At 37.2% G+C, this 20,967-nt stretch overlaps 1 protein-coding gene across 7 annotated transcripts in view; it reads right to left on the minus strand.

Annotated features, from left to right (window-relative positions):
* The window catches only part of CNTNAP4 (contactin associated protein family member 4), a gene marked incomplete at both ends in the record, with an annotated part of 257,669 nt that overhangs the window by 162,503 nt on the left and 74,199 nt on the right, over positions 1 to 20,967 (minus strand). For 6 of the 7 annotated variants that reach the window (XM_081215456.1, XM_081215458.1, XM_081215459.1 and 3 more), the window contains one exon: positions 18,357 to 18,550. In XM_081215456.1, the coding sequence (XP_081071582.1) occupies positions 18,357 to 18,550 (194 nt within the window). The remainder of the gene's footprint in view (positions 1 to 18,356; positions 18,551 to 20,967) is intronic. The other variant, XM_081215455.1, reaches the window with a different exon arrangement.

The following is a 20,967-nucleotide window of genomic DNA, read 5'->3' on the forward strand; positions in this document are numbered from 1 at the left end:
TCCTCTTCCCTCATTCTTACCATGGTTCCCTCCCAAAAAACCACTGCATTCAGTCAGGCAGTTACTTTCACCTCATAGCTGAATTGCTGATAACCTCAGATCTATTGCTAATTTTGCATGAGTTTTTTTTTTAAATCACATGGTACTTTTATTTATTTATTTTTTAAAGTCTTAGATACTTAATCTTTTGCAGTTAAGAAGGTATTTCATTTTTGCCTCTAGGGAAAGACACAAAATTCCAAAGCTGCCGCTGAAGATTTCAGCCCTTCTATCCCTATGTAGTTGTGTGCTGAGTACTAAAATGCTGAATATTGAACTTTTTGGAATGACACCATTGTCAGCAGATCGAAAATCTATACTATTCTTCACCTGATTCTTTGCCAAGTTCATAAAGGTGTTTATATTTTTAAAAAAACCTTTGACATGAGTTTTTAATATTTTTTTTTGCATTTAATTCTGCAAAGGTCTCTTCCTCCCTCCCTCCCTCTCTTCCTCTCTCTTCCTTCCTCCCTCACACAAATTCTTTAAGTAGTGTATTATTGCTATGCTCAATTTGCAGACGAGGTAAAAGCAACTTGTCCAAAATCACACAGCTTGTAAGAGATGATGCCTGTATCTGAAGGCATGCAATCTGGTAACAGAGATGACTTTTTCACCTGCCCTCCATAGCCTGCCATCTCTTCCTTCTTTTGCATGCTATAGCTCTGGTACTTTGAACTGGACCTGATGTGACATCCCAACTATTCAAGCCACTCTGGGATCAGACTAGAGAAATAGAACCATGGTTTCCAGAAAGCCAACCCAAGCATAGGTACAGAAATTGAGACAGTGTGCTGATGGCGTTTGCTACTGTTGCCCCAGATTATCAGATTCAGTCATATTTATTCTGTTTCCAATCCAGAGCCTGGGGATGGTGAGTTTCAGTGGAGGAGAGGAGAGGAGAGATGATTCACAGGGACTTTCTGGGGAGTAAAGGCAGGAGACAGCCATGTTCTATGGTGTGGTCCAATGTAAAAAGTTGTATAGATGCCCATATTGCAGAAGACTCCAGTACAAAAAGCCCTATGCAATGTTCTAAGCAGACTGTAAATAGAAGTAAACAGAAGGAATATATTTCACGAATATACAGACCTGTTGTAATCACACAAAATGTAGCTCCTTGTGAAACATCTTTTAAAAAATTGTGCTATAGTCAAGTGTATACAGCTCAGACGAATTAAATGCTCAAAGGCTAAGAATTTAAAAGTACAAACCAAAAAAGTGAGAGGAGCCCATATGGAAATTCAATGTTTGTGTGGCCATGTATCCAAAGAGTTTGATTTTATGGAAAAAAAAGAGAGAGAGAGAGAGAGAGATTGAACAGACCAATTTCTTTCTAATTTAGAGCCATTTTTGTATTTACTTGTCATCTTTGACATGCAAATTTTTTAAGAAAGCATAAATATCACTGTCAGCTTAATTAATTCATGTATTTATTCTAATCTAAGGATCAAAAATCTATTTTCAAAGTGACATATTGAAAAAAGGTTTTTTTACCTTTAAATTTCAGAGTGCAAAAAATGGAACTGCCATTACCATAATAGCTTTGTAGCTCTTGGGACAATTTTCTGCAACTTTTCCACAAACTTGCTAAAATAAATACAAGGTTTTTTTTCCTGAAACTTATATTCCCCACTCACCCCCAGCTCATGATGACTCTGACATTGTAATAAAGCCATTGCTCCCTGAGGATCTCTCTTTTCACTGCTCCAGCAATTTTTCTCTTCTCTCTCTCTCATTGAAAAAGAACCCTATTACTGAGCACTTAAAATGTTCAAGGCTCCAAAAGGAAGACAACCTTTCAGTATGAGAGATTAATAATAACAATAAGAGGCACAGAAGGGAATATAGGAGTTCAAAGCCAAATAAAATTTTCATTTGCAGGATACCAATCAAATATGATTTCTTTTGAACTGCATTTCTCTGATTTATAGACACAGCTCTGCAGAACAGTTCCTAGTACTTTTGCTTCCTGTTTTCCTCCTTTTATCCTCACGGCTACTTCTGGACAAATGCCCTAACCCTTTTCTAAAGCATGGCTCTTCTAAATCAAGGATTATTCTTTATGAACATTTCTGAAAGGAGTAAGATGTAGATAACAATACAAAGAGAAAGTCTTAGACAATACCAACTCAGAGGCAGGACTCCTAACGGCAATTGGGAATATGGATGGAAAAAACCAAACGGTTCAAGTCCTGGTTCTTATGGCTAGGAGTTCTTCTTTTACATACTTATACGAAATATCAGATGGATACCCTCATCTCAGTACACACACAACAGACCTCTGTACTGTAAACCGGTAGATACATCACCAGTTTACTGTATTTTGGATTTGAAGTAAGTAATCACAAAAGTGTTTCCTTTTACTATTATGTTTTTATTAACATCTATTCTAAACCACATTAGCAAAAAAGTATGGTGGGCCTATCTCCAGTCATGTTTACTGTCTCTTTGGAATATCTCCTACCTCCTAGGAATTCAGTACACATAGTATGCATTTTAGCCGGTAGCATTTGGGTATTTCTGTCAAGCATAAAATTTGGAACAAAGGAAAGCATGTAAGTATAGTGAAGGAGAATGAAAAATATATGAATGAGTTTGAAATTCAGTTGATTAAGGTTATATAAACCACACAAAGTACTCCAGAAGCGCTTCTTGGAAATAACACTATGGAGGATGTCATTGGAAGTAAGACTCTAGAGATGAGTTGGTGACTACTGGAGAAGTGATGGGGCAGGCTGGACCACAAACTCAGTGACTGAAAGGCCCTAAGTTGGAAGGGATGAAGCATGCCTCAGATAAATGAAGAGCATGACCCAGAAGTCTGAAAATACAAGAAACCTCGGTGAATGTCCCAAGAGTGGCAATTAAGTGTCTGAAATTGGAGCTGTGGGACATGAGGAAGCCGCCAGTGAAATGTGCCAGATCTGGAGTTGGGTGGGGCCATCAGGTCTGCCAGCCAAGCAGAAACATTTCAGTAAGATAGCAGCGTGCTGTTTTCGTACAGCAAATGCATGTAACAGCCCCATCCCAGAGGCAAAAACAAATGTGTATTAATCCAGATACACTCTTGTACCTGGTCCTCTGCAGGGAGCCCTGGACTCATCTGCAAAATGCCTGATGAGAAATAGAGCAATGCTACCTTTCCCACATAAAAAGCAAAACTATACCCTGAACTACAATACATATTTTGATAAACAACAAAGGACTGATTCATAATTTATTATTTTTGTTCTCCTGCCTTAGAGTAGATGATGTATAAAAAATGACACTAAACCAGTGATTTAATCTACACCATGAATTCCTTTCCTTCAGTATATTTTGAAATACTGTTCTTTCCTAGCTTTGTATATTCATCGATATTGGGAGGAAAAAGAGCTAAATGTAAAAACTTTATAAATCTGGCTCTAGTTAACATGAACTTAGGTGGGAACTTACTATCTTAAATCTCAATTCCGTCCGTATCAAAGTATTATTGATGGACTTTCTTTATGGGCTGATGGAGAAGCATGCAATTTTACTACTGAAAGGAATGAGTGATCCCTCAGTAAGTATCAATACCTCAGTCTGTAAGAAAAAGAAGTTCATAGAGGTGAGTTGTCCTTAGGAACATACCTCCTTAGGGCTGTGCTGGTCGTGTGCTTGTTTCACTTAGAACCATGTATCACTGTCTCCCTGCTCTGTTCTGAGACACAGGGCGGGCTGAGTGACGGAGGCTGAGAGTCCCAGGCCCCTGTGTTAGCAAGCTTCCTGCTGGGCACCAGAGAGAGCTTGGCAGGTGAGGGGAAGGGAGGAGCCAGGATATTCCTCTCTGCTCTTGCTCTGCTTCTGCCGCAGGCAGCTTCTTGGTAGCAGCTGAGCCCCTTACAAGGCTCCTGCTCCCCCCATGGACACACCCTGCTTCCGGAATCCTCTACTGGGCAGCCTCGCCACGATTCTAGCACTATCTGGCCAATGTCAGCCACAAGCTCTGCAAACACCACCTTCTCACCGTCCCTCCACTCTTAGAGTTACAGCATCTGCTTGCTGTTGCTAGGCTCTGAGTTGCTCACCACATCACACGTGATTTGCTTTGATCTGCTTTTCCATCACCTGTAACCAATTTCCCAGAATGACTTTGCAGTTTCAGATGCCTGGAGTAATTTCTGATTTTCTGACTGAGTACTGACTCACAAACCAATTTAGTATCAGAACTATGGTGGTTTTCTATTCTATGATCAAAGATTAGATGACATGCTGCACATATAAGTGCCACCCAACCATTATATAAATATAAATGTATATTTAAACTACTAAAAGAAATATTAAAATAATATATGATGCTATATATTGATAACTCCCATAGGCTCGATACTATCAATAAATGTTACAAGATAATGTCATATAAGTGGGAAATATCCATCATCCGTTTTTCTTAAAAATTCAATAATTGGATCATTTCCTATCCATTCCTCTCTGTTATCCTTTGTTTCTTTCACTCCCAGATTATCCCTTTTGAAACCTCATATAATTCCAATCTTTACCTGTGTTTTTAATAAATAAATATATATTCCACCCATTGTCCCCATCTCTTTCTCTTCACTCCTTAAGATTTATTCTTTAGTATCAAATGACACTTCAATTCAAAATTTTACATTGGTTTTGGAATTCACACCAGAAATGGCCAGTGTATTTTTACATCATCTGTCTCTGATGGCCATACAGTGTTCCACTGTGCAGAGGTACTATAATTTACTTAAGCAAGTGACCTATTCCTGGTGGATTGGATTGATATTACTTTACTACTATGGACAATGTTGCAATGAAGATTCTTGCATCCTTTTCTTCTGCACAGTGCAAGTGAACTTGCAGGATAAATCCCTGGTTTGAGTTGGGTTTTGGTGTAGATTACATATTTGGATAGATTTAAAGCATTAGCCAACATTGTTTTGGATTCCCTTCCTTCAACACACTAAAACATTCATTATCTTCTAAAGAGTCTGTATCTATTTATTCTCCCATCAACAGAGTTTGGGAGTGCCTCTTTCCCCATGCCTCAGGGCAATGTTTCTCATGCCTTTAATCAGTTGAGTTCTCCTTCCAAATGTTGATTTCACACACATGATACCTGAACATATAGCATAGAGGATATTTAAACCAGATTACTGGGGGTCAAAATCTTGCCCCATCCAGGTGTGTGGCCTTGGGAAAATAATCTCATCATCCCTCAGTTTTCTTATACATGCTCTAGGCGTTATCATAGTACCTAAGTCACCGGATTGTGAAAATTAATTGAATATATATATATATTAGTATAAATCAATATATAATGCATGTAGAATAGTGGAATAGTGCCTGGCACATACTAAGTATTTAATGTGTTCATTCTTCTTGTTTTTAAAATGCTTCTTTTAAAAATTCACTTTTAGTTTATTCTTGTGTTAAACAGTAGTATCCATAATATACCATGTACTTGATGTAACAATTTTAAAAATTTTAAGAAAAGTCATTAGAGTAAATGCATAACTATTAAAATTAAAGAAGATATTCTTTTGTTATATACTACAATTTGGAAAATAATGTCTTAAATAACACTGTAGTTCCAAAATTCCCATTTCTTTCACTCTTTTAGGAAGTGTTGCATTTCTTCAATAGTAAATTAGGTTGAAGACGCTTTTACATATTTATATATCATGTTTTCCTTTCTATGAACTACCTGTTTATATTCTGCCTACTTTTTAAAAAAATAAAGCCTTGGTTTTTTTTTTTTAATTAGTTAATTTATTTATTTATCTATTTTTGGCTGTGTTGAGTCTTCGTTGCTGCACTCAGGCTTCCCCTAGTTGTGGCGAGCGGGTACTACTCTTTGTTGCGGTGCGTGGGCTTCATTGCAGTGGCTTCTCTTGTTGCGGAGCATGGACTCTAGGCACGCAGGCTTCAGTAGTTGTGGCACACAGACTCAGTAGTTGTGGCTCATGGGCTCTAGAGCACAGGCGCAGTAGTTGTGGCGCACAGGCTTAGGTGTTCTGCGGCATGTGGGATCTTCCCGGACCAGGGCTTAAACCCATGTCCCCTGCATTGGCAGGCAGATTCTTAACCACTGCACCACCAGGGAAGTCCCCTAAAACTTTGTTTTTTGTTACTAATTTTAAAGAATGTTTTGTACCTGTGCTAATAGAATTTTTCGGTGATGATGGATATGTTTTCTATCTGCATTGTCTAATATAGTAACCACTGGCTTAATATAGCTACTGAGCACTTAAAATGTGGCTAGTATGACTGAAAAACTTTACATTTAATTTATTTCATTTTAATTAATTTAAATTTAAATAGCCCTATATAGCTAGGGGCTACCATACTGGACAGCATAGCATTAAATATTAAGGAAATTGGATCTTTCCCATTAGAAGGACAGAGTTAACATCTGGCTTATAGCTTGTTTTTTTTAATTTTTTATTTTTTATTGAAGTATAGTTGATTTACAATGTTGTGACCCAGTCTCTGCTGTACAGCAAAGTGACTCAGTTATACACATACGGACATTCTTTTTTTCATATTCTTTTCCATTATGGTTTATCAAGAAGATACTGAATATAGTTCCCTGTGCTATACAGTAGGACCTTGTTGTTTACCCATCCTATATATAATAGTTTATATTTGCTAATCCCACATTCCCAGTCCTTCCCTCCACCAACCCCAGCTTTTTTTTTAACCTAGCCTTGATCTTTAGTCAAATCCTTCTTGCAACAGATACTCAAGAAATGTATAGGAGTACACTGGATCTAAGATGAATCAGCATCCTGCTGATTATGTTTTGTATTAAACTAAGAGTATGTACTTGATTGTCCAGTTTGCTTATTGAGTAATCTGATGGTTCCCATACTTTGCAGCAAACTGGAATAACAGGATACTGCTTTTTAAATCCCAATACCTGGGTTCCCACCCCCATATATTATTTAATTGGCATGAATTCTGCCTGGGCATCAGAATTCAAATGGGCAATAAAATTTGGGAACCACAGGCATAACTTGTAATCAGTGAGTAACCTGGGAATGATGAGATGCAGATGCACCAGAGAATGGGGTGACACATATCTCTGAGGAGTTACATCATTAGCAAGGTATAAGAGCTGAAGTGACCCTGAAGCTGATGGCTGTCCTGGTCCGTGGTGGTCCCACCCACTCAGTCTCCTCCACTGTGACCATGTTTATCCCAGTTCAAGTTGTTGGGATACTTAGAACCTGTTCAGCATAACTGAGCACCCATTATGCTGTTGCTTGTCCTTGATCCGTTTTGAAGCCTACGTATACTTGTAGGTGAATGAAGTCTATTCAATCATAGGCAGTGTGAATATCAATCTTAACCCAAGACCACTGCTGCTAATAATCAAAGTGGGCATTGCCATCATTTAGGCTAGAAATATTTTCCAAAAATCTATACTTTTTCTTTTTTTTTCTTTTTTTTTGCGGTACGCAGGCCTCTCACTGTTGTGGCCTCTCCCATTGCAGAGCACAGGCTCTGGACGCGCAGGCTCAGTGGCCATGGCTCACAGGCCCAGCCACTCTGCAGCATGTGGGATCTTCCCGGACCGGGGCACGAACCCATGTCCCCTGCATCGGCAGGCAGACTCTCAACCACTGCGCCACCAGGGAAGCCCTATACTTTTTCTTTTAATGTTGTTTATACTCTTTTTTTTCATGCAGCTTTGAAAATATTATCCAATATTTCACCTTTTCCCCTGTGGCATCTGGGTTTGGCTCTCTTGCTTAGAAAGACACACCCTTCCAATATTATATGTGTATCTATACATTGTCCTGAGAGTTCTTTTAATACTTTTGTTTGTGTGTCTGTATTGTTTTTTAAATATTCAATTAATCAAGAATCTATTTTGATATAAAAATGTTATTATTTATTTTTCTAGAAGCTATAGCTTTCCAAGTTCCATATTGACTAATTTACATTCCCTCACATATTTTCATTGCTCTATCGTAGGAAAATCCCTAAATGTATTTGGATTTGCTAATGGATGCTCTATTTTGTTCTTCCACTATATTTTAATGTGCAAGTATAAACAAGTTTTAATTAACACAGATTTGTAAAATGTTCCTAATATGTAGATTCTCCTTACTACTCTTATTTTTGCTAACAGCTATTTTCTCATATTCACTATTTATATATGAAATTCAGAATGATTTCACTTTTTTGAGTTATTTTAGGTAGAATGAATAGCTTCATAATATTGTTTTCTATTTCAAATAGATATGTCCTCACATTTAATCATCTTCTTTTATGTCCTTTAGTAATATTCTAAATATTATTTATATATATCTCTTATAATTCCTTTAAGCTTTTTCCTTGATATTTATTAATTTTTGGCTCTATTATAAGTGGACTATGTATTTCTTTTATATTGTCTACCTAGTTATTTATATGTAGGAAGATAAATTACTGGTTTTAAAAATTAATTTTATTGTTAGGCACATAATTTATTTAATTATCTTGTTAAAAATAGTAAGATGATTCACTTAGATTTTTAAGGAATTATTGTATCAATGCTAAATCATACCTCCTTTCTAGCTTTATATATTTTTCTAGCCTCTGATCTGACAGACTTATGTTTGATAAGTTTGAAAATTAAAAATGTAAAAAAGGAAAGAGAGACTCATGCATCAGTCTTTAAGAAGACCTAACTGATTGAGTCTTGAAGAGCAATAAAGAAACATTTCAGACTTAACTGATATTTATAGGACATTCCAGCCAAAAGTAACAGAATACGCTTTCTTCTCAAGTGCACATGGACCATTCTCCAGGATAGATCATATCTTGGGTCACAAATCAAGCCTTGGTAAATTGAAGAAAACTGAAATTGTAGCAAGTATCTTTTCTGACCACAATGCTATGAGACTAGATATCAATTACAGGAAAAAAATAAAAACACATGGAGGCTAAACAGTACAGGTAAAAAATACAAACACATGGAGGCTAAACAATATGCTACTAAATAAACAAGAGATCACTGAAGAAATCAAAGAGGAAATAAAAAAATACCTAGAAACAAATGACAATGAAAACATGACAACCCAAAACTTAAGGGATGCAGCAAAAGCAGTTTTAAGAGGGAAGTTTATAGCAATACAATCCTACCTCAAGAAACAAAAAAAATCTCAAATAAACAACATAAGCTTACACCTAAAGCAATTAGAGAAAGAAGAAGAACAATAACAACAAAAAGTAAGCAGAAGGAAAGAATCATAAAGATCAGATCAGAAAAAAATGAAAAAGAAATGAAGGAAACAATACCAAATATCAATAAAACTAAAAGCTGGTGCTTTGAGAAGATAAAAAAAATTGATAAACCATTAGCCAGACTCATCAGGAAACAAAGGAAGAAGACTCAAATCAACAGAATTAGAAACGAAAAAGGAGAAGCAACAACTGACACTGCAGAAATAAAAGGATCATGAGAGACTACTACAAGCAACTATATGCCAGTAAAATGGACAACCTGGAAGAAATGGACAAATTCTTAGAAAAGTACAACCTTCCAAGACTGAAACAGGAAGAAATAGAAGATATGAACAGACCAATCACAAGCACTGAAATTGAAACTGTAATTAAAAATCTTCCAACAAACAAAAGCCCAGGAACGATGGCTTCACAGGTGAATTCTATCAAACATTTACAGAAGAGTTAAAACCTATCCTTCTCAAACTCTTCCAAAATATAGCAGAGGTAGGAACACTCCCAAACTCATTCTAAGAGGCCACCATCACCCTGATACCAAAACCAGACAAGCATGTCACAAAGAAAAAAGAACTACAGGCCAATATCACTGATGAACACAGATGCAAAAATCCTCAACAAAATACTAGCAAACAGAATCCAACAGCACATTAAAAATATCATACACCATGATCAAGTGGGGTTTATCCCAGAATGCAAGGATTCTTGAATATACACAGATCAATCAATGTGATACACCATATTAACAAACTGAAGGATAAAAACCAAATGATCATCTCAATAGATGCAAAAAAACTTTTGACAAAATTCAGCACCCATTTATGATAAAAACTCTTCAGAAAGTGGGCATAGAGGGAACCTAACTCAACAAAATAAAGGCTGTATATGAAAAACCCACAGCCAGCATCATTCTCAATGGTGAAAAACTGAAACCATTTCCACTAAGATCAGGAACAAGACAAGGGGGCCCACTCTCACCACTATTATTCAACACAGTTTTGGAAGTTTTAGCCATGGCAATCAGAGAAGAAAAAGTAATAAAAGGAATCCAAATGGGAAAAGAAGTAAAACTGTCACTGTTTGCAGATGACATGATACTATACATAGAGAATCCTAAAGATGCTACCAGAAAACTACTAGAGCTCATCAATGAATTTGGTAAACTAGCAGGATACAAAATTAATGCACAGAAATCTCTTGCATTCCTGTACACTAACAATGAAAAATCTGAAAGTGAAATTAAGGAAACACTCCCAGTAACCATTGCAACAAAAATAAAATACCTAGGAATAAACCTACCTAAGGAGACAAAAGACCTGTATGCACCAAACTATAAGGCACTGATGAAAGAAATTAGAGATGATACAAACAGATGGAGAGGTATAACACGTTCTTGGGTTGGAAGAATCAACATAACATTGTGAAAATGACTCTACTACCCAAAGCAATCTACAGATCCAATGCAATCCCTATCAAACCACCAATGGCATTTTTCACAGAACTAGAACAAAAAATTTCACAATTTGTATGGAAGCAAAAGAGACCCTGAATAGCCAAAGCAATCTTGAGAAAGAAAAACGGAACTGGAGGAATCAGGCTCCCTGACTTCAGACTATACTACAAAGCGACAGTAATCAAGACAGTATGGTACTGGCACAAAAACAGAAATATAGATCATTGGAACAGGATAGAAAGCCCAGAGATAAACCCACACACATATGGTCACCTTATCTTTGACAAAGTAGGCAAGAATATAAAATGGAAAAAAGACAGCCTCTTCAATAAGTGGTGCTGGGAAAACTGGACAGCTACATGTAAAAGAATGAAATTAGAACACTCCCTAACACCATACACAAAAATAAACTCAAAATGGATTAAAGACCTAAATGTAAGGCCAGACACTATAAAACTCTTAGAGGAAAACACAGGCAGAACACTCTATGACATAAATCACAGCAAGATCCTTTTTTGACCCACCTTCTAGAGTAATGGAAATAAAAAGAAAAATAAACAAATTGGACCTAATAAAACTTAAAAGCTTTTGCACAGCAAAGGGAAACATAAAGAAGATGAAAAGACAACCCTCAGAATGGGAGAAAATATTTGCAAATGGAGCAACTGACGAAGCATTAATCTCCAAAATTTACAAGCAGCTCATGCAGCTCAATATCAAGAAAACAAACAACACAATCCAAAAATGGGCAGAAGACCTAAATAGACATTTCTCCAAAGTAGATAAGCAGATTGCCAATAAACACATGAAAGGATGCTTAAAATCACTAATCATTAGAGAAATACAAATCAAACCACAATAAGGTATCACCTCACACCTGTCAGAATGGGCATCATCAGAAAATCTACAAACAACAAATGCTGGAGAGGGTGTGGAGAAAAGGGAACACTCTTGCACTGTTGGTGGGAATGTAAATTGATACAGCCACTATGGAGAACAGTATGGAGGTGCCTTAAAAAACTAAAAACAGAATTACCATATGACCCAGCAATACCACTACTGGGCACATATCCTGAGAAAACCATAATTCAGAAAGAGACATGTACCACAATGTTCACTGCAGGACTATTTACAATAGCCAGGACATGGAAGCAACCTAAGTGTCCATCCACAGATGAATGGATAAAGAAGATGTGGCACATATATACAATGGCATATTACTCAGCCGTTAAAAGAAATGAAATTGAGTTATTTGTAGTGAGGTGGATGGACCTAGAGTTTGTCATACAGAGTGAAGTCAGAAAGAGAAAAACAAATACAGTATGCTAACACATAAATATGGTTCTAAAAAAAAAATGGTTCTGATGACCTTGGGCCAGGACAGAAATAAAGACGCAGACACAGAGAATGGACTTGAAGACATGGGGAGGAGGGAAGGGGTAGGCTGCGACGAAGTGAGAGAGTGGCATGGATATACATACACTACCTAATGTAAAATAGATAGCTAGTGGGAAGCAGCCGCATAGCACAGGGAGATCAGCTCGGTGCTTTGTGACCACCTAGAGGGGTGGGATAGGGAGGCTCAAGAGGGAGGGGATATGGGGATATATGTATGCATATAGTTGATTCACTTTGCTATACAGCAGAAACACAACACTGTAAAGCAATTATACTCCAATAAAGATGTAAAAAGGAAAAAAAAGAAACATTTCAAAAGGACAGAATTGCTTCCCAGAGAGAGGATCTCCATATGTAGCTTCTTAGGACTGGGGAATGAGAAAAGTTAGAAGCAGACATCTACAACACTGCATCACAGCAAGAAAGGAGAAAAGAGGGTGATGTTTGGTCAATGAACTGTCACACGGTAGAATGTGAGATACAAGTTGTAAAGTGTTTTTAAAACATGTCATCCTCTGGTTGATGATTTGAGAATAACCTGGATGTGACTGTACACTCTGAAGAGGGCACCAAATCAAATCTCCTGCTAACTCTAATCACTCTCTTCAAATTATTTTTATTTTGCTGGCTTAGGGACAGATCAATTAGAAGAATGTGAAGCAACACTACCATTTATCTTATATCATTGTATATATGTTTCCACAGCTCATAGGAGTTCATATACATTTTTGTATATTACATATTGATGTAAAGTTCCAATATACATGTGCCCAAGAAGTTTATGAGAAGGGACTGACATAACATGTTACAGGATGAGCACAGATGTGAGGAGGTGAAATAAACCATGCTGCTTGATAGAGAAGGCGCCTAGCAAACCGTTCTGATTCATGATTGATGTCACATTAAAAACCTCAATGCAGCCACCTTTAACCATGCACTCCTAGGTTAATCATTTTCAAAAGGGTGGAGAACTTACAGTTAAATAGAAATGTAAACAGGAGATTCCCTGTGGATAAAGACTAATAAAATAGACTTTCAATAAAAACATCTTTTTGGCACTCAAGTAGAGCCAGTGTTGAAAGGCTGAAGCAGCTTAAGGCACCCTCCAGGCATTTGCCCAAGTACTGAGCCAAGAATTGCAAAGTCTTAATGCTTGATGACTTGACATGTTGACATACACAGCATCAGCACTGTTACACTTTATATCACTACACATGACTTTCGAAGACTTAGAATACTAGAATAACATAGGGAAAGGTCTAGGAAGGTGCGCCTCACAAGGCGAGGAGTCCACCAGTCTTACCACACACCTCCCACTTGTATTTCTGCCTCCTTGGGTTTCCTATTAAATGCTCTCAGTCACCTATTTATTTGACTGGAGATAAATACATGTTAAAATATTTGCAGGTGGTGCTTCTGCCCTGTCTGGCTTATGGAGCTGACAACTCAATCATTCATAGTGATAATAATGCTGTGAATATTTTGTGACAGGTGATGCTTATGTCTAATTGACTATACTTGTCATAGGGGCTCCGTGTCTTTCACGAGCCAAACCCAGAACCATGATACTCAACACTTCTAATTAAAAAATAGTTATACTAACTTTAGAGATATGCTAATATGAAATTACGGGGTTTTTGTTTGAAAAATCAGATACAATTGAAATCCAGAGGGAGGAGATATGGGGATATATGTATATGTATAGCTGATTCACTTTGTTATACAGCAGAAACTAACACACCATTGTAAAGCAATTATACTCCAATAAAGATGTTAAAAAAATAGCACCTGACACATTAAAAAAAGTAAACTATCGCGCATAACAATCATATTTACTTAAATAATTCATAAAATTAGTACCATCCCATTCCTTGCCCTTATAGTCTGCAGTGTAAAAGAAGCTTGAGCGTATATCAGAGAGAATTTGTATAGTTCGGCTGTAAAGTTCCTGCACATGTTGATTTGCTTAAAATAATTTCTAAGATGTTCGTTTCATGAAGTTTCAGCAATTGATCTTAGATGAGTGAAAATTACACCTTACATTTCCTTTTCCAATCATTTACAATAAACTGGCTGAAAAGTCTTTTGATCATGGATGTTGAGAGAATTTATTTTGTCTCCAATTTGAGAGGAACAAGTTCAGTAGCTTGCATTTCTAAGTTTTTGTAAAATATTTATATGCTATCAAGTAGAGTATTTTGTATAAATTACATTTGTGAGCACTGGACTATAAATTTTATTCAAAAGAATAATTTTTTAAAATATCATATATCTCTCAAGTTTACAGTTCTATTAAATATATGCATGGCCACATAGATAACAAAATATTTTGCCTTTCTTTTTAAAGATTATTTGTAAAAAGCAGCAGGGCATTTGATTAATTCTTTCAGGTATATAGAAGTCACTGTTCTCTCTAGTGCTTGAAGAGGGATAAATAAAGGGAGAATGAAGAATCCTCACAGCAGCATTTCCATCCATATTGATGGGTTTTATTTGTCTCTAAACTTGTAACAACTGCCTTTTCTTCCTGTTTCCATCACATACTCGTATAATGCATTAGGTGTTTCCTAACTCTCTTTCACAGATTTATTTGTATCATCTGGAGCAGACTGTGAAGCTCTGAAAGAAAACTGGCAAGTTTTGTATAATTTGGATACATCCCATAATATCTAGAAAAACTGGGCAAAAAAAAAAAGTTAGGAAACACATTTGTAAAATGTGACAAAGGGTTAAATTCTTTACTATGAACATCAATTAAAAATTGTTCTTTGGCTAAAAAAAAAACCAAAAAACAAATTAAAGTGATCTGTGTTATACCAGGTGAAAATGTCAAGAGCCAGGGCACAATTCACTGTGTTTCATTTTTCCTGCGTTGGCAATTACAGATTTATAGAGAGGGAGCTTCCCTCAGAGTGGGACCTGAGTAACTGTGGGGTAAAAATAGAACTATTAGCCTATCTGGGATGAACAGGTAGCATGAGTGTGTGTGTGTGTGTGTGTCTACATATATCAACAAAGTTTGAAGACTTGAGGCTGTTTTACCTACACCATAACCTTACCCGTTTTATGTGTGGCCATGGCACCAGCTGCACCAAGTCTCAATTCTGATCTTGACATTCGTCTACTTTCTTTACCATATTCAAAATTATAGTCCGGTCCTACCAAACTTGATAGTCCATTCTGACCACAGTCTCACTGGTTACTACATGGGAATTGATATCTCTGGATAGTGCCAATGTCCATTCTTTTGTTCACACTTTTGCAGCTTCATGGAATTGCTTCCTTAATCCTTCCATAATCTAAGTTTTAATGCTTTTTTCAACACCCATGTAAGCCCTGCTTTTTTTGACAAATTCATTCTACAGTGATCTCCATATTCTGTCAACTTCCAAAGCCCTAGGAGTCTGTACCACACATTTGCATGCTCCTCTGACTCACTCTTTGGTTTGTTCTGATGTGTTTTATCTTTTCAACAACATTAACTCTCTTTTTTTTACATCTTTATTGGAGTATAATTGCTTTACAATGGTGTGTCAGTTTCTGCTTTATAACAAAGTGGATCAGTTATATATATACATATATCCCCATATCTCCTCCCTCTTGCGTCTCCCTCCCTCCCACCCTCCCTATCCCACCCCTCTAGGTGGTCACAAAGCACCGAGCTGATCTCCCTGAACTATGCGGCTGCTTCCCACTAGCTATCTATTTTACATTAGGTAGTGTATATATGTCCATGCCACTCTCTCACTTTGAGCTCTTTTAATACAGAATTTCATACAAAGTTAGGCACAGATTAGGAGATCAGTGTATTCAAATCTATTCATTGATTGATTGATTTTTTTTTTCACTAATTTACTCAACAAGTGATGTGCCACACTGGGTGTTGAATGCTGGAAATGCAAAGATGAGAAAGATAAACTTTTTCCCATGAAAAAGTTCAAAATGTATAGGGGAGAGAGAAATGTAGCCTTCTAACTCTAAAGTACAGTAATCTGGTACAATATAAATGTACTAAAAGGAGGAGTTGATGGGTGGAGGAAGGGGTCACTTTTAGTTGTGTGATCATAAAAGTATCCTACAAGAAAGTGCATTTCATTTATTGGTTCATTCACTCTTTCCCTCATCCATTCATTCACTCAACAAACACTTAGTAATTGCAGGCAACATGCCAGGTACTGTTAAGATTGGGGATACTGGGATGACAGGTTGGAAGGAAGAGCCTCTATTTCCAGGGTGCTCACACTCCAGAGGGGAAAACAATGAGTAAACCAACAAATGATAGCACAGTCTAAAAAACAGTGTTACCTAGCCAGGTAATTGTGATCGACGTTTTCTGTCTTTACATTGATTGGTTTGGACTAGTTAAGGATATCATTCACGTCACTACTGCACCCTGAGCACCTCACCTTTAATAAGTAAGTGAAAAAGGCAAATAGCACTATCTAGTTTTGGCTTTCCTCAAGCTTGACCCATGAAAAGCAATTAATTGTCACAGTTAAGATTAAAAAATTTTTTAAAATATCAAAAACATACATCTTACTTAACACAGCTAAATATTAGCACGAATTAGCCACCATTTATCTAGTTTAAAATCCAATGCTTATTTTGAAAAAAGAGTAAAAGATAATCCAAACACCTAGTTAAAATAAATACCTCATTAAGCTTTCATTGCTATTGGTTCATAATTACTGTTTATTTTATCCCTACTTTGAATGGTTTTCATGGAACTAATTCAACCATAATATCCAATTTTTCTCGCTCTTATACAGAACTTCAACTTGCTTTGGATTTTAATGCAGGTTTTCTTAAAAATGCTTATAGAAAACTTCTTCCAGCCTGACTGTTGTCCTTGCTTGAGAAAGAGCAGGGCTACATCTTCTCAATTCAATTTACATCAATAAACATGCACTGGATGACCACCAAGTACTTTAGAGATACAAAGGTGAGTAAATCACAGTCCATTTCTTCAATGACTGTATAATGTATAACAGTCTTCTAGGAAGTTTCAAAAGAGAGGCCATTGACTGATCAAAGAAAATTATCATTATGTGCCCAGATAGGCCTCCAAATTATCTGTGTGCTAAGAATGATGCTTCATTAAGTTACTCATTTTCTCTGGTCCCAGCAGCTCAGTCAGAGGAAAATTAAAAACCAAAAAAAACCCACACAGTTCTTTGATTGCAGTATGCTGTCCCTGGCCCACATAAGATCCAAACCAATACTTTTCTACACTAAAAAAAGAAGTCCTTTCTTTACCACCAAGCAAACTTCTTTTAGCTTCCCTCTTCCATTGGGTGTTTATATACCATCAGTCAACTACAAATACCACCCACTTTATTACAAACGGCCTCCTTGTCAGTCTCCCTTACAGGACCTGTGCCCTGTCCACGAAACACAGCATCTTATACACTTGGAAAGACTAGATAATGGTTTATATATAAATCATATATGTGTGAGTATACATAAAATATATAAATATTCCAAATATTATACATAAAAACCTCCATATACTAGAGAGATTAATTCATAAATCTCAGTCATCAGAAGAAATAAAAGCAATAAATTCTTTTCAACAAACTTAAATAAAGACAATGCAAAACTACTATGATATTGAACAAAACTTAAAATTTTTTTTATATAGGTTTAGTTTCTTTCTTTAACTTCCACACTATTTAGTGCACTAATGAGATTTTTTTTTCAATTTCTGAAGACTCAATGAAATAAGTTTACCTTTTGTATTTTCATAAATTAAACCATAAAATGTATTAGAAAATGAATAGTAATACATTTTCTCTTGAAAAATGTTTTCTAAGTAATTCTGAAGATTCTGTTTCTAAACTTAGTTTCTAAGAGATTTGTAGGGCTTCCCTGGTGGCACAGTGGTTGAGAGTCTGCCTGCCAATGCAGGGGACACGGGTTCGAGCCCTGGTCTGGGGGGATCCCACATGCCACGGAGCAACTAGCCCCGTGAGCCACAACTACTGAGCCTGCATGTCTGGAGCCTGTGCTCCACAACAAGAGAGGCCACGATAGTGAGAGGCCCTCGCACCACGATGAAGAGTGGCCCCCGCTTGCTGCAACTAGAGAAAGCCCTCGCACAGAGACGGGGACCCAGCACAGCCAAAAATAAATAAATTAATAAATGCAACAGTGCTTAAAAAAAAAAGAGAGATTTGTAAACAGCATGTAGGGATGACTCTACTTCTCTCTCTGAGAGGCTATGAATTCTGTTGAAGAAACATACCCAGATGCTGTCCTCTTGTCGATACTGTTTCCAGTTCCTGCCACTGTCACTGAACATCAGGAGGTAGCTGGTTACCCAGTTGGAGCTCCCATATCCCCCTTGGGTGGCCACAGCGGTGATCTCCATTCTCTCTCCAAGGTCAATCTGCAACCACTGGTATTTGTTTGACACAAGTGGAGACCAGCCACCAGCTCCTTTTGTGAAAAGAGAAAAAGGAGAAATGAGCAAAGAATTCGTTAAAAATCTGTTAATGAACTAGCAATCCCGGTAAGACTGTTCCTCTATGGAACTTAAGAAAGTCAAATTTCAAAATACAAAACCTTCCATAATGCTTGAAAAATATAGAGAAACAAGAATGTAATGTAAATGGATGGAGCCTATGTTAATTATGTTCATTTCTAGGCGTTTCAACCATCTGACACTGGGAGAGTTAACTGAATGAGGTTAAACTCACTGAATGTTTAAACCACTTAATTTGACAGGCAGACATCCACGTCAACACTTGGAACTGGCATGTTTACTGCCCACATGCATGACTGTGTAATGATTTGGCCTTACACCCCTTTGCCCAGAACTTGATTTACCTTCACACTGTGGTGGAACTAGAAGACTACCTTTGATGTCTGATCATGTTTAGACTCCTTAGAGAAAGAAGTACAGCATTAAGCCCGGGAATACAAAGATGGCCAAGGGATAGTTCCTGCCTTCACTGTGTTTACAGTCTAATGGGAAGAAAAGACATTGAAAAGCATATTTGAAACACAACATGAAAAGTGTTAATGGTGAGGCAGGTGCAGGGAATAACGACACAGTAAATAATGGAGAGCTCTATCCAGTGATAACTGGCTTGCAACAGCGTGTGAGAGACCATTAAATTTTCAGCAATTTTGCAAGATGATTGTTAAAGATAGCCATCTTTTCAATTGGCCATGGTGGGATTATTTAAACCACGAAAATTGGCCAACTCTGCAAATCAGTACCCACTCCCACCCCAGCCAGTTTACCAACACATCACTAGTTGTATCCTATCTGGGAAGGGGGGTGGTGGGTGAGAGGACAGTGGATAGGAGAGCCACGGTAAATTGTGTTTGAGCACTCAGAAGTGAAAACAGAAGTCTGTTGTATATTCCAGGAAATATGGATAGAACAGAATTTTTTGTGTTTTGTTTTATTCAAATGCACACCAGAAAATTACAGACGTGATTACCAACTGTATGTCTTGTTAAGACGTTTCATTCTTCCAGTTTACTATAATAGTGCTTTATTTGAGGAATTTATTTAAGTAATACTGACATTGCTGACTGTGTAAGTATTATGTAGTCACTGTAAAAAACATGAAATAGGGTTTATCCCATTATTGAATCCATAATTATGTACTATTCAATATATATTAAAATGCAGTATCTGTTACATAACATACCTTGTAAGAATATTAGTACATGTTTTCTTTTCCCCATTCTTTTGCCATCCACCTTGAGGTTCTGATAATAAGTTCTGACATTTCAGATAGAGATTACCATAAATTTATATACAGTTTTTATTCAAGCATTATTCTTGACATCCATGCCCTGTTTTATAAACCTTGAATCAGACACTAATACAAAGAGATGCCCAATTTTGCTATTGCGGTAAGGTACATATCTTTGTGAGACCTAAAGGAACACATCTGTATGAACAACTGCTTTAATAAGATTTAAAAACCCTTCTGATGGCAGATACAACACAGTGACACTCTGAGAGATAAAAAGCAGAACTCTGTGTTACTTACAGCTTCAAAGAAGAGAAGACTGCAAGGAAGGGCCATAGAGGGAAATGCCACCACAGAAAGGGTGGCAGGTTGAAGCCGTAGAGGGCAGCTCACGTATGGCACGTGGGGTGGGGTAAGCTAAGTTTTCTGAGCTCCAGGGAAGAGGGGCTGTGTCCGGGTGTCTGGACCTGGCTCCAGGATGATCAGGGTTGATTCATAGTGGCCACAGAGGATGTGAGCACAATAAAAGAAGGGGTTGGGTTTGGACATAATCAGCTGCTCAAGAAGGGGACTGACCAGCTTCTAGTCAGGGCCTCAAACTGAGTTAAGACAGCATTTTTTTTAAGTATTATATTCTAACAGTCTCCTCCCTTGACAGTATCACACTAACTCCTGATTGTATGCGGGTATGAGTCCTGAGATTACTTACTACATTGTCTTTAGAACTATACAATTTTTTTCAAATTTCCTTCTTTCTTGGAGGGAATCATTGTTCAAAAGTGTCTTCTACTTTGTACATCAAAAGTACAATGCTCTCCTTATTGATCCAAAATATTGGTACATTGTGTAATTTTTATTGGTGTGTTTTTACTTTTCATTTTGTCTGTATTTGCCCCTGAAGAACCTGTGGTTTTGGCTAGTAACCTGGATGAGTGGAGTTCTCTTGGTCACCAATACCATCTACCATGTTTAGGTTAGAGTGAAAAAATCTTATATTTAAGTAAGAGGGCTTGTTGGGTAGACATGGGCCCTGGTTGCATTTTGGGTGTCTTGGGGTCATTGACCTAGCATGGCTTTGCTGTCCACAAAGGGTACTGCTCATGCAGCCTGTCTGCAGAGCAACTAGAGGCAAGTGCTCTTAAC

The sequence above is a fragment of the Mesoplodon bidens genome, assembly GCF_964165515.1.
Source record: "Mesoplodon bidens genome assembly, chromosome: 18".
NCBI lineage: Eukaryota > Metazoa > Chordata > Mammalia > Artiodactyla > Ziphiidae > Mesoplodon > Mesoplodon bidens.